Raw genomic sequence first — 14,729 nt, forward strand, 5'->3', positions numbered from 1 at the left:
TCAAAGACATTCCTATATAAAAATCAAATCTGCTCTGATGGGTAAATGAAGCTGCTACTTTAAAGTAGTATCTATTATTTAAAGACAGAGAGAGATTAAAGCATATTAATACTTTAAAACAAATCATCAAAAGCCAGTGCAGTGACAACTAACAAAAGTTGTAACTTACTATGTTCTGAAGAATTCATGACTACTTTAACTCTCTGAAGTTGAATGCCTAGTTAATGTTAGTATCTAAATGTTTAGATAAATCTTATTTGATTCTCACTGCAACCCCACAATATTATTACCACTCATCTCTGGCATAGAAAAGTCACATTACTAACATGTAGCTAGCAGCTCATCCTGATGAAACCAGTTAACCTAACAATCAGTATGTAATGCCTTAAATTACTTTGTTTGGGGACAGCCTTAAATGAAGACTCTTTGTGGGCAAGCTAGGTTCTAAAGTCAGTGCATACAATGAAAATTACATATACTCACAATTACACTTAAAAGTCCCTTAAAGTATCTATAAAGTACACAGATACATTATCTTTCATTTAAGTCCACTACAAGACTGTTCTCCCCCTGTAGTATTAGAAGAAATCACTGTTAATCACTTGAACATGAGATGGGAACATGAATTCATGTGAACATGAAATGAAGTAACTGGCTTGCATTTAGGGGCCATGTCACATGAACACGCATTACTTTAAAAACTAGATTCACGCAGAATATGGTGAGAGACCTGAGAAACTGAATCAACCTGAGAGAAAAAAAATCCTCCCATTTTGCCCTTACTTCTAGGCATATACACTTGAGTATTTGGATGAAACAAGCCTGGCCACATTCACACAAATTAAGCACAAGTATGGTATAATTCCTCTGTACTTGTCCCTTTGTCCAAAAGGAATGTTAACTTTGAGCTCTAATCTACACAACCAGAGTAGAACTTCAATTTTGAAAAGAAAAACAAAACAAAAACAGTAAATATCAAGCCAAAATTCTAGAGTAACTGGTTCAAAAAGTAGAGCTTTGGAATCAGTGGGCTAAGGCAGATTCTGTCCCCAGCAACCCCGATTTTTATTATGAAAAATTTCAAGTTTATGTAAAAGTTGAATGCGTGGATACTGCACTATCAATAAACACTACTGCACTATCAATAAACACCTCTTATACCTACTTTGCAGATTCAACAATTAACACTTTGCCCTGTTAACTGACAAAAAAATAGCAGGCATGACATTTTATCTCAAAATAATTCAGTATGCATCTCCTAAAAAGGACATTCTTCCACATTACCACAATATCATTATCACAGCTAGCTATTCCTAATATCATCCAATGTCCAATCTAAGGAATATTCTGACCCTCTGACTCTAGGTTTTTCAAGCTTCATCTATGAATCAATTTAAAGCACTCTGGCTTTTACCAAAGGTCAATTAAAAAAGAGCCATATAAACAGCCTGGCCAGACAAATGAATTAAGATAACAGAGTGAAACAGAATTTCTCTCCCCTATCCCTAATGCAATGAACAAGGTATGCCTTGTTGTTTTAATGCTCCAAATTCACCACCAACCAAGCAAGAAAAAAGGAAACTATGCTATTAACTTCAAGGGGATGGGAGACAGACAGACACAGACACAGACTCAGACACACACACACACGATTCTGGTACTACATACAGTGTGGTATGGCTCCTGCCCTTAACCCAATCCCAGAAGTAGTACAGACCAAGGAAGGTAAGTCAACAAATCCTTTAGGCAGTAAGAAAGACCTGCAAGGTAAGTGAGTAGACTAAGGAAAAACTCTTGTGAATAGGAGCCCAGCAGGACTCTGGCAAAGGAAGAACCAGCTGCTAAAGCCTGCTGTCATTCAAAAGAACTGTGCTGGGGCGCCTGGGTGGCGCAGTGGGTTAAAGCCTCTGCCTTCAGCTCAGGTCATGATCCCAGGGTCCTGGGATGGAGCCCAGCATCGGGCTCTCTGCTCAGCAGGGAGCCTGCTTCCCCCTCTCTCTCTGCCTGCCTCTCTGCCTACTTGTGATCTCTGTCTGTCAAATAAATAAATAAAATCTTCAAAAAAAAAACAAAAACAAAAGAACTGTGCTTAGATGGCTGAGGGAGTCAAAGCCTAAGGGAGCTGGCATACCCACATGGCTGGGCATGCCTAGTACAGGACAGGTAACAGTATCTCAGAAGAGAAAGAGAGATACTCTAAATGAGGGCTATACTCAGCCTCACTGAGCTCATTCACTCCCCATGACAGACTACAGAGAAGACTGAAAGAAGAACTCAATACTCAGACTGTAGCTTGGGGGTTTAGGGCTGGTCATAAATAAGGTAGGAAAGGTAAGAGGATTCACTCCACTATATCAGAAAGAAGTTGTAAACAGAGCTATACATATTAAGATGAAAAGAAATGCTGTGGCTACAAGAGAAACATAAATAGCATGCCTCACCCCTGCCAAAAAAAGCATATAAAAGGTAATGAACTCAGTATGGATGAAAGTAGAACACAAGGACAGAGGCAGATTCTCCACAAGTATCTACATATAGTCATAGAAAAAAGTCTTAAGGATGATCCTGATAAAACAAGAAAAGCTTGATGAGATACACAGAATGAGATGAAAACAGATTGTTGAGATAAACAAAATAACAAAATACCACTAACAGATTTAATTAAAATAGCAAGGAATTTCAAGAATTGCAAAATTTAGATAACCTATCATTTCTTCCACTTCAGGACACACTACATTTGTATAGGCGGGACAGCATGATGATTTTGAGCTTGGCCTCTAAATCCAGATTGCCTGGACTGACATCTCAGTCCTGCCCTGTATTAACAGTGTGACCTGGGACAATTTACGTAACCTAAAGCATAAAGGGTATGATAAAGATTAAATGAGCTGATTCACATGAAGTACTCAGAATAGGACCTGGCCCAGAGTAAACAGCTCAATATTAACTGTCACTATCACAAACAACTAAATCCATTAACATCAGCTGTATGCAAAAAAGCACCAAGGAATTCATCTTCAGGTGTGTAGGTGCTGTCAAAACCATTTAAATATGTCAGATGAGCAAGTTAAAGCTATGCTCTATAATTCAAGAAAATTAAAGACAGTAAAATCTGCCCATTCATATAGAAATATTCTTTAGAGCTATCCCCTCTTTTAAGGCTGAAATACAGACCAAAATTGGTTAATATACTAGAACAACAGTTCTCAAAGTTTGGTCTTTGAATAAGTAGCATCGGCATCACCTGGTAACTTGTTAGAAATGCAAACTCTCTGCAAACTCTCTTCAGTGGGTTCCACACCAGACCTACTGAATCAGAAATTCTGAGGATAGGACCCAACAATGTGTTTTAAGATGAGCTCCAGGTGAGTCTAATGTATGCTGAAGTTTGAAGATCACTGTACTAAATGGTCCTATGTTATGTACCTCAAATTTAAGAAACACACAGAGATAAATGATTACAAATAACTGTAGGCTAGAAGAATATTCTGTTAAGTGAAGCTGGTATAACTATATAACCAACATTTTCAAAATATGCATAAATTATATGTACAAGCAATCCCAAGCTTATAAATGAGTTGTTAAAGTCATTTAATTATATTATTTGGAACTAAGGTCAAATTCCTCCGTTAGAAACAATCTTACATACCCTAGTTAAATTCCTTGCTAAGCAACAAAAGCCTTGTAAACCTATAAACACAGGACAAATGATCTGTTACAGTGAAATATTTTCATGGGTAAAAAAATGAACCAAAATTCTAACTCCAATCGTTGGAAAGATTCACTTTTCCTACCACAACCTTAGCAATGAGAGAAGACAGATTTCTTCCCACACTGTGATCAAAATAAACATTTTCCTCTTCCTTTCTGCCCTTCTACCTCTGTAAAAATAGAGACTGGAGTTAGGGGCAGGCACCAGGCACAACTGTGATAGAACAGAGATACAGGAAAGCTGCGATGGAGATGGCAGAGGGGAGGGGTGACCACTTTAGCACCTGGGCATCTTGGTAACAATACTGTCTATGTTTGTGCATATGTTCATGCATATGTCTATGTACAGGACTTCCACAAGCTGGATGTTTGGTCTCCTGCTTACAGGTTTATAACACTTGCAGCCAAAGAAAGAATTTCAGAACAAGATATGAACATTAAGATGTTCAGTTAAAAAGAACAGCATTAGTGAGTGAAGATAAGATGAGAAAGAGGCTATTTACATTGTCAAAAAAGTATCTTCCCACAAGGTATATATTAGCAACAAAGGAAAAAAAATAATTGTACCCTAGAGAAACCTGGTAGTGCATTACCTTAACCAAGTGATCAATGTTAACATCACCAGTAATGGGATAGATTGACTTCATATGCTTCCCAATATGAGGCACTGGAAAAGACAACCCTTTTGTTCTTTGAACAGGCACTAGTAACATGACTCATCCCTTTCAGACTATAAGAATTAAAATAATGAAACATCATTATACTTCCTTTTTATATATATTGTATAATAAATGATTTGTATAGTAATAAACTACTCAGATTTGTTTAATAATACAGTATCAATGTTAATTTATTGATTTTTATAATTACAGTGATTTTTTTAAAAGATTTTATTTATTTGAGAGAGTGAGAGAGAGAGCATGGGCAGAGGGGAAAAGCTGAGGGAGAAGCAGACTCCCTGCTGAGCCCGATGTGGGACACAATCCCAGGGCTCTGGGATCATGATCTGGGCCAAAAGCAGATGTTTAACTGACTGAGCCACCCAGGCACCCAGCAGATTTCTTTAGAGTACCTTTACACAGTGTAAATTTGTGAGTATTTAAAAAAAAAACAGGTAAGTATCAAAAATCAAATCAAATATATCAGGTGTCAAGGGATTAATACACAACAGCTGATAAATTTTCTGTACAGTTACTGTTGTCAAAAATTGAAATTAGATGCAATCGCCAAACACTGGAGAAAACTGTATTTGTACTTATAACAATTTGCAGATTCTTTTGGTAGCCTTGTTTTATAATGGACAATGATGTACTCTTCTCTGTTTCAAGACCTTGGGTTAGGCAAAGATTTCTTAGAACATAAAGAGGAAACCATAAAAGTACTGCCAAATTGGAATTAATCAAAATTTAAAATTTTGCTTTTCAAAAGACAATTAACATAATAAAAAGGCAAATCAGAGAAATAATAACAAAAGACAACCCAATTAAAATGGGTAGAGATTTGAATAGACGTTTTGATAGATGATTACAAATGGCAAATAAGAACATGAAAGACGCTAAACATCACTGATCATCAGGGAAACATAAATTAAAAGCACAACAGGTACCACTACACACCCACTAGAATGACTAAAATTTAAGAGTGACAATAACAAGTGCTGATGTGGATGTGGAACAACTGGAAGTCATATACAGGGATGCAAAATGGTACACACATGTTGGAACAGTTTGGCAAAAAGTTAAACATACACTTACCCATATGGCCCAGCAATCCCATTCCTGGGGAAACAAAAACATATGCCCCCCCAAAAAAAGACTTGTACAGGAATATTCATCGCAGCTTTATTTATAATAGCCCCCAACTAGAAACAACCCCAATGCCCATCAACTGGAGAATGCATAAACTCTGGTATGTCTATCTAATATTGCTCAGCAATAAAGGAACTACTAACACGTGCCAACAACTTGGATAATTCTCAAAAGCATTACGTGAAAGAAACCAGAGAATAAAAGAGTACATTCTATAAAATTCCATTTATATGAAGTTCTAGAAAAAGCAAGACTATAGTGACAAAAAGCCTGTATCAGTGGTTGCCAGGAACCAGCAACGAAGGGACAGAATTAAAGGCAAAGGGGCAAGAGGGAACTTTCTGGGGTGATGAAAACATTCTCTATCATGGTTGTGGTGGTGGACACACAACTTTGTCAAAACTCAACAAATTGTACACTTCAAATTGGTGAAGTTTACTGTATCTAAACTGCAACTCAAAGCCAATTTTAAAATTTAGTAATAGCCTAAATGGCTACCGTTTGGGTATTAACTAGAAGGGAGTACAAGGGGAACTCTGCGGTAGTGTTCTAATTTTTTTATCAGGATGGGGGATACATGGGTGTTTAGTTTGGAAAAAGTCACTGAAGTGTACAATTATGATTTGTGTTACTGTCTGTACATTTCATTTCAATAAAAAGTTTACTAGAAAAGAATGTATCCTCAACAGTCTGACTTCATACAAATAATCACAATGATTCAAAATTATAGCCAAGAAAATAACAGAGTAGAAGTAAGGGGGAAAGAAAGCTAAGTTGACCACTAAAATTATAAAGGGATTCAAAAAGCAATCACTTGTCCAAAGTACATTTACTTTTGTGGGGGACTTGACTAATATTCTACCTAAATTTAAGAGAGTATGTGTGTGTGTGTGTGTGTGTGTGTCTGTGTGTGCGTGTGTACACACACATTTGCACACGCATATATGTGGTTAGGACATAGTGGACTTTCCCCAAACCTTATTCAACGTAACCTTTTCTTAAATTAAGTTCACTTTTCATTTCTTTTTTTTTTTTTTGTAGTTCACTTTTCGTTTCTAGAGATATGCATAAGACAAATATACACAGGACATTTTCATTCTAAAATTTAGTTTTCTGCTTAGAAGGAAAAAAAATCTTACTAACCTCTTTCATAAATGATTTGCCTATGCGCACCACTTTTGCAAATAAAATGGGATCATGTGAAAGGTGAGGACCAAGGTAACAGAACATATTAAAGACATCTCTCCTCAAATCTTCAAAGCTCTCTGCTTGTTTTGGTGCCCTCTTATTTTGCAAAGCATTAACAGGTGAACCTTTAGCACCTTTAGGAACGCCAACTCTATAAAAAGAAGCAAAATTTATATGTATACTATACAATACCCCATTTTAAATTAACACAGTCATATTAACCAGTAAGTAAAGCTTTTCTTGTTCAAATCTGATTTCTATATTTCATTTGTGCCTAACTTTATTAATTAATACCAGATAATTTAGCTGGTTGAAAAAGACAAAAACAATACTCATTTGGAAAAAAAAAAATCAGAGCTCAGAGAATGTTTCAAATTAACTGCATAAGGAAATCAGAGAAACACAAATTTCAAGTAACATTTAACATACATCATATGAATCTGGTTTTAGTTTAACTTGGCCAGTATCAGGAATTTGGATATGGGAATGGGGAACAAGGGATGGACCTCAGAGACACTGGAAGATGAAACAGAAAAACATGGATATAACAACAGTGATTCAAGTCAATAAAACACTTCTCAATCTGGGTTCCACTACCTAGACTGAGTATGAGGTAGGTGGTGGTAGGGAAGGTGAGCAGCATAATGAAAGAGGGTGTCACACTAAAAAGGACAGCATGCCCAGAGTTCTCACCTGCTGAGCAGGTGTCCCGCTGTGGAGTCACAGGGGTCACTCTTTGAGAAGAAGCCTTCATGGTCCATAGCCCAGGTGGCACTAAAGGCAGCAGCCAGCAGCTATGCACGAGTCACAAGGCTGGGGCTTTTGAGGCAGGCTCTGATCTGTGGGGCTGAAGCCAGAGCTGCTGCCAATACTGCTCCTAAGTATCCTGCAAGTAGGCTGAGGGCTAGAGGACTGGTCGACACAGTAACTAGGGATGATGAGAAAGGCTGCACTAGCAATTTCCAGAACAGCAGCCTATATGCCAGAAGAGATAAGGCAAGCAGAGAGGCAATGTCCTCACTTAGAGCCACTCAACCCGGGACAGAGGAAATTTACGCTAAGTAAAAACCTGAGGAATTCTCTGCCCCCCCCACCAAGAGAGGAGGAAAAGTCAAATACAGAAGAATGGAGTTTTCACTCTCAATGGAGTAAACCCAACCTAGATGTCTAAACTATAGTTTTCAGACTACACTGCAGCACACCTTCTGCATCACCCGGTCTACACGTTAGGAGACAAGTCACTGATTCATACGTATAAAACTGATACACTCTATGAACAGTTCTTATCATCTAATAAAACATACTAAAATGTTTGCTTGGTTAGAGAAGACAAGATAAATATGCAGATTTTTTTTGTAGTCCTAAGCTATTTCTACCTCAACGATTAGAAAAGCATACTGTAACCTACCTTCGGTAGAGAGGCTCAATAGTTATGTGAATGAGCTTGCAAATAGCGAGGGCTATTAGCTTATGTGAAGCTGCATAGTATGGAGGCATCTGATCCATAATGTTCTGTGCATGCTGCCAATCACCAATCTTTAACAAGGCTTCCAACAAACCAAGTTTTTGGTTGTCAGGCGGCTAAAAATGAACAATTACAGCAAAGATACTCAGAATATAGACACCAATAAATCTTAGTATTTTTTCATTTTAAAAAATAGAGCTCAACAACCACAATAATGTATGTTAACAGCTGCCACTCATGGGAAATGCATATTTCCCTGAAAGTACAATCAAGTTTTTTAGCTACTGAAAAAACAATAGGATATGCTCTTTCATTTAGCAGACACAGCATGACAGTTTATAGACTTGGAATTAAATTAAGTTCTGTTTAATGTTTTACTGTGCCATAGGGAACTAGAATTCATTCATCTTTGAGAATCCCCTTAGGACTTGAGAGACATTAACACACAAAGCACAAATATATTTTACTTAGGATACATTCTGAAATTTATTTAAGAAAAAAAATGGCAGCCTCTTTTGGGAAGGTGCCAATCAGATTAAAAACAAAACCACCTTAGCAAATCAGTATTCCAAAAACCAGATTTCACCACAATCAAAATTAATGTTATTTTCCCATAAGTTGATTAACTATTACAAGTTAATTTCATAATTCTAAATCCAGAAGACAATGTTAATTTTACAAAAAGGAACCATATACCTTCTCTACTTTCTCCTCTTCTTTTTCCTTTTCTTTCTCTCGCTCATCAATTTTTTCAGAAGACAATACAACCATCGTAAGTTTTCTAACAATTTGCTTAGCTTCTACAATTTCTCGTTTGTGTTCATCCATAATGCAATTATCAGCTGGAAGAAGCTAAAAATGGTTCATTAAAGTTTCATAAAACAGCTAATACTAGTTGCACATATAAAAAGCAAACACTACCTACTCTGAACTGATGAAGTTTTAAATAACGTCTAGCCTACTAATGACCACGATCGGCCTTCAAAATAAGTTTCTCTCCATTATTTTCTTATAATCTAACAGGGTAAGTACCTGAATTTTGTACACCTTTTAAAATCAGATAGCATTTCAAAGTTCCACATCTTTCTGCTAGAGGGCCTACATTAATACAATACTACAACAGTGGTGCTTACCATTGAATTTATTAGTTTACTCAAGAAAATATATAACTGTTTCATTAAAAGTATCACAGATTTCCTCTTTAAAAGTCAAACTGCAAATTAAATAAAGTACTGCATATGGATCCAATTTGGGAGACATGAGCTACTGAATTACATGAAGGGGTTAAATTTAATACCTCTAGATTAAAAATCTCAAGTAGAAAAATCATGAGCAACTTGACATCTCACTTTTCATTTTCTTTAAAGACTTTTTTATTTATTTATTTGACAGACAGAGATTACTAGTAGGCAGAGAGAGAGAGAGAGAGAGAGAGGGAGGAGGAAGCAGACTCCCTGCTGAGCAGAGAGCCCCATGTGGGGCTCGATCCCAGGACCCTGGGATCATGACCTGAGCCGAAGGTAGAGGCTTTAACCCACTGAGCCACCCAGGTGCCCCTCACTTTTCATTTTCTAATACCTATCTGATGACTTATGTCACAAACTAGTTTCTAGCTTATTATAAAAGAGAAAGTAGTATGTGTAGAGTCAACCCTCCATTATGAAAAAGGAATAAATATCCCCAGTACAGCCATCTTGTATGAATAGAAGAAGGTTAATGTAAATATTTCATAAAATAAATAAAAAACACAGACACAAAGAAAAATATAGCAACAAACCATCATAGTTCCTGCTGGGCACTATGGTGGGCTATAAGCCACCAGAAATACATAATCTACTTCAGTAACTAAGTCCAATGCAAAGTAAATAATCACTAAACAATAAAAGGAAACAGTGAAATATTAAACTATATACTGTAGACTTCATCCCATTAGTCCAAAATTGGAGGCAGGAAAAAAGTCACTATGGACTGATGGCAAGGAGGTAAGCAAGACTTTTTCTCATTCTTTCTACTCTCCACTGGCCATCAAACCCATTTTTATTACTTTACTTATATACCCGCCAAAGGTGCATCTTTTACCTAGATTAATGCAACTGCCTCTAAAAACCTCCCATTATGATGACTAAACTCTAAGTTTCTTCTTCTTCTTAGTAGTAGTAGTAGTAGTAGTAGTAATCTCTTCAACCAACATGGGGCTCAAACTGACATCCCAGAGATCAAGAGTCACACACTCCACCAACTGAGTCAGCCTGACACCCCTGTAGTTTCTTTTATAGTTCCTCTCAATTATAGTTTTGTGTATTTTGAGAATATGTAATTAGGTGCATATGAAGTTACAAATGTTTTATCTTCCTAATGAACACAACTTTATTTATTATGAAGTGACTATCATTTTTTGCCCAAAAAGTCCATTTTGTCTAACAATAATAATTTCCCTGTATATTTTTCCCACCATTTACTTTTAACCTTCCTTTGTCCTTAGGTTTTGGAAGTCTCATGTGAAAAATAAGCAATAAACTGGGTTTTAATCCCATCTGAAAATCTTTGACAACTTAACAGGAACACCTAGGCCACTTGCATTTATTGAAACTCAAACATTTCAGTAATAAATCTATCACCACCTATCATCTTTCCACTTGTCCTACCAGTCTATCCTTGCCTATAAACTCATACCTGCCTTTGAATTCCCCTTTTTCTGACAAAGTTTCCATGTTCTGTTTGTGATATCACTTTTCAGCTTTAAATCTTGAATGGCTCTCTAGTCCAAACAAGAAAAAACTGAAACTCCTTACTATGGCACTTAAGGCCCTGCAAAGTTTAGCCCCAATCTACTTCTCCATCTTCATTGCCCCACATACTACCCTAGGCTCCAACCACTTTGAGCTTCCTTCCCCTAAGGTGGTAATGAAGCCCCTTTCCTGCCTTTATACTCAGTTAATTCTACCTACAAAACTTCCCACCTTTAGAGCCAGGCCATTACCTTCTCATCTACCAACATCTCAGTTCAACATCATTAGTTTGAAAAAGCCTTCCAAAATCCGCCCCCCAGATAGACATAGTCGCTATCTATTCTGGGCCCCCACTGCACTTTGTGAATACCTCCAATACAGCAGTTACTACATAATGAAAAATGTTTTCTTCATTGGAACTATGACTGCTTCCAAGGTAGAGAGTACGTTTTATTCAACTCTGTAACCATAGTACATGAGAGACAAGGAAGTCAGAAAGTGATTTTTAAAGACTGAAGATGATGCTGGCTTTGGACAGGTTTAAGTCCATAGATATCCTAATGTACAACCAAACATAATAGGAATTTCTATACTACAAACCTAGTTTTTTCAAACTGACAGGCTAAACTGTTGCTAAACTGGAAGTCATCAATCACAATCATATATACACTCTTCCAAATCCTGGATCCAGCAATAAAAGCACAATACTGGTCATTTACTACCCAGTAAAAACATAAGATAATCCATTAAAAAATATACAGAGTTCTCATTTATCTTGAATGCCTAAAATTAACATTTTGGGGAGAAGGAAAAAGTATCTAGGTAATCCCATATTTCTGATAATTTGCATGTAACAGAGAAGTCTAAAATCACATTGGTTAGAACTTGGCCTCTATCCCCATGAGATATACCTTGCTGACGATTAAGAACTTTAACTTCATATCCAACCTCAAACTCTGTAAGAGTGACAGAGGGTATTTCATTTCCATAGTTTGTCAAAGAATTAAATTCACTCACTTCATAATGTAAACACAAAGCAATAATGCATTAGCACTTCAAAAATTGTAACTTGAGAGCCTGACCAACCTTTAAGTGCTATTTGGCTGCCTATTCCTCTTCCCACCCCTGGGATGGACAACCAAATATTCTTAGCAGCCCACTTGACTTACATGTACATAAAGATCATCTAAATCAATAAGATTAAACTGTAGAAGTACTGCAGCAACTCTGTATAAAGAAGAAGGAGTCTCTCCATTCGGTTCCTTGAAAAACAAAAAAAAAAAAGTTTCTATTTAGTGCATAAAGTAAAACTAAAATCATAAATTTTACCTACCAATAATCAAGAACAATTTCATCAAATAACTAGATCAACAATAAGCTTCTTTGCTCTTTCTGATCATACATGACATCTGAACTAAGGACAAAGATAATTAGGTCAACATCCCTTTTGACACTGGAACATTTTCTGATGAACACAAAGTACAAAAATGTACACATTTTACAGTGCATGCTAATATTTTTACAGTGCATGCTAATATTTCAACAAAATCTGAAAATCAAATAGAATAAGTGAGATTTTATACTGCATAATACTTAGTTTTGGGTTTTGTTTGTATGTGTATTTTCTTAACTTGCTTTTTCAAGTAGTTCTCAGTGTAGATGCAAACAATGACGACAAATTAGGAAGTGCTGAACTATCTGCGTCTACTTTATAGTTTTCTCCTTATTCTTTTACTTCTTAGATTTTGTACTAAATATATCTGCTTATCAACTGATTTCCCCCTTCAAAACAGGTATCTATACATATTACATATGGATAAATCAACATCTTAAAATACAGAATGGCCAATTCCAGTGGACCCTTCACAGATAGAAAAGGATCTTTGAATGCTATCAAGAAGACTTCCCCTAATTTTTAAACTGCTTGGGGTCAGCTGAATGGAAGACTAAAGTCACAACAACTGGCAATTACTAAATGGCCAAATGCAAATTAAAAGCAAACAGTGGCAATACACTATGTTCTGCTTCTACTCAACACTGAAAACAAGATCTTTGTAAGGTTCCCCACAATTGTGACAGGTGTTATAGATGTAACACACGAAGCTAACCAAACTAATGGATATCCTATAAAGAAGGCACTGTTCACTGTATTTTTTAAGATAAGTAAGTCTTTCACTTCACAATAGTTTAAATAGCTATTCAGTATCAAAACATTTTCCCATAAAAACTAATGGTGGTCAGGGTCTCAGAGCAAACCCACAAAAGCTTACTATCTGACTTGAATCCACCAGGCATACTCTTATTATTCCCATTATCTCCATTTCAATGGGTTTACCACAAGAAGCCCCTGACTCCCAGGCCAATCAACTCCCATACTCTCCATATTGCTCTGCACAATCCCTGTTCCGTCCTAACACACCTTTCTGCGCTCTTGAAAAAGTTCCATGGAATCCTCTGGAATTCATAAACCATCCTCAGCAAAACCCTTTATATATCCTGAACTTCTCCTCTAACTGTTCCCTTCATTTTCTTGCTCAAACAGAGGACTCCCTAGGAACACCACTCTCACTGTAACCCAGTCAAGTGGTGGCTCTTTTCCTCACACCCCTCACACTACTAGGCCTGAAGGTGGAATATGAGTCATCTTTGCTTTTTATAGTTGTTTTCAGACTATTGTCCCACCACCCACCCCTAATGCCCACCCAGCTTTTAATTTCCAGTCACTCCCTATCCCTCACTATTGCTAGGATCTAGTTTCATTCCATCGTAGTCAAAGAAGATATTTTGTAGGATTTCAATGTTTTAAATTTTTTGAGACATTTTGTGGTCTAAGAGTCTATCCTGGAGAATGTCCCATTGCACACTTGAGAAGAATATGTAATCTATTGCTAGCCAGATACTGTTCTATGTATATCTATTAAGTCTAATTGATTTATAGGCTGTTCAAGACCTCTATTTCCTTTCGTCTAGTTGTTCTAACCATTAATGAGAGTAGGGTATGGAAATGTCCAAAAATTATTGCAGAACTATTTCCCCGTGCAATCCTGTTAGTGTATGCTTCATATAGTTTGAGGCTCTGTTTGGTGCAAACGTGTTTATAACTGTCTTATCTTCATGGGTTGACCCTTTTATCAATATATAATGTCCTTTTCCGTCTGTTGTAAAAATTTTTGTCTTAAAGTCTATTTTGTCTGATTTTAGAAGAGCCACCCTAGCTCTCTCATGGATACTATTTGCATAGGATTTTCCACTTTGAACATATTTCTATCTTTGGATCTAAAAGTAAGTTTCTTATAGGTAACATATAATTGAATCATGTTTTATATATTCTGCCAGACCACCTTTTGATTACAAATTTTAATTCATTTACATTTAAAGTAATACCTGACAAGGAAGGACTTCTGACACTTTTTTGTTTTCTATATGTATTATATTTTTTTTGTTCCTCATTTCTTCCATTACTGCCTTCTTTGGTGGGTTTTTTTTTTTTTTCCTGTAGTGTTGCCTTTTGGTTCCCTTCTTTCCTTTTCTGTTTTTTAGTTATTTTCCTAGTGGTTACCCTGGATATTGCAAGTGATTTTTTTTTTTTTTTTTTAAGATTTTCTTTCTTTCTTTCTTTCTCTGTCAGAGAGAGCGAGCGCACAAGCAGGCAGAGTGGCAGGCAGAGGCGGAGAGAGAAGCAGGCTCCCCGCCGAGCAAGGAGCCTGATTCGGGACTCGATCCCAGGACCCTCGGGACCATGACCCAAGCCAAAGGCAGCGGCTCAACCAACTGAGCCACAGGCATCCCACAAGTGGTATTTTAAACATAATAATCTAGTTTGAACTA

The 14,729-nt window shown here is 36.7% G+C and overlaps 1 protein-coding gene across 4 annotated transcripts in view; it reads right to left on the reverse strand.

Annotated features, from left to right (window-relative positions):
* Window positions 1–14,729, reverse strand: part of THOC2 (THO complex subunit 2) — a gene marked incomplete at its 3' end in the record, with an annotated part of 114,410 nt that overhangs the window by 47,320 nt on the left and 52,361 nt on the right. For all 4 annotated transcript variants that reach the window (XM_080831202.1, XM_080831201.1, XM_080831200.1 and 1 more), the window contains exons 9-12: window positions 12,071–12,163; window positions 8,869–9,024; window positions 8,116–8,288; window positions 6,663–6,858 (exon numbers count right to left, since the gene is read on the reverse strand). In XM_080831202.1, coding sequence (XP_080687328.1) covers window positions 6,663–6,858; window positions 8,116–8,288; window positions 8,869–9,024; window positions 12,071–12,163 — 618 coding nt within the window. The remainder of the gene's footprint in view (window positions 1–6,662; window positions 6,859–8,115; window positions 8,289–8,868; window positions 9,025–12,070; window positions 12,164–14,729) is intronic.

Source organism: Martes martes (genome assembly GCF_963455335.1).
Source record: "Martes martes genome assembly, chromosome: X".
NCBI lineage: Eukaryota > Metazoa > Chordata > Mammalia > Carnivora > Mustelidae > Martes > Martes martes.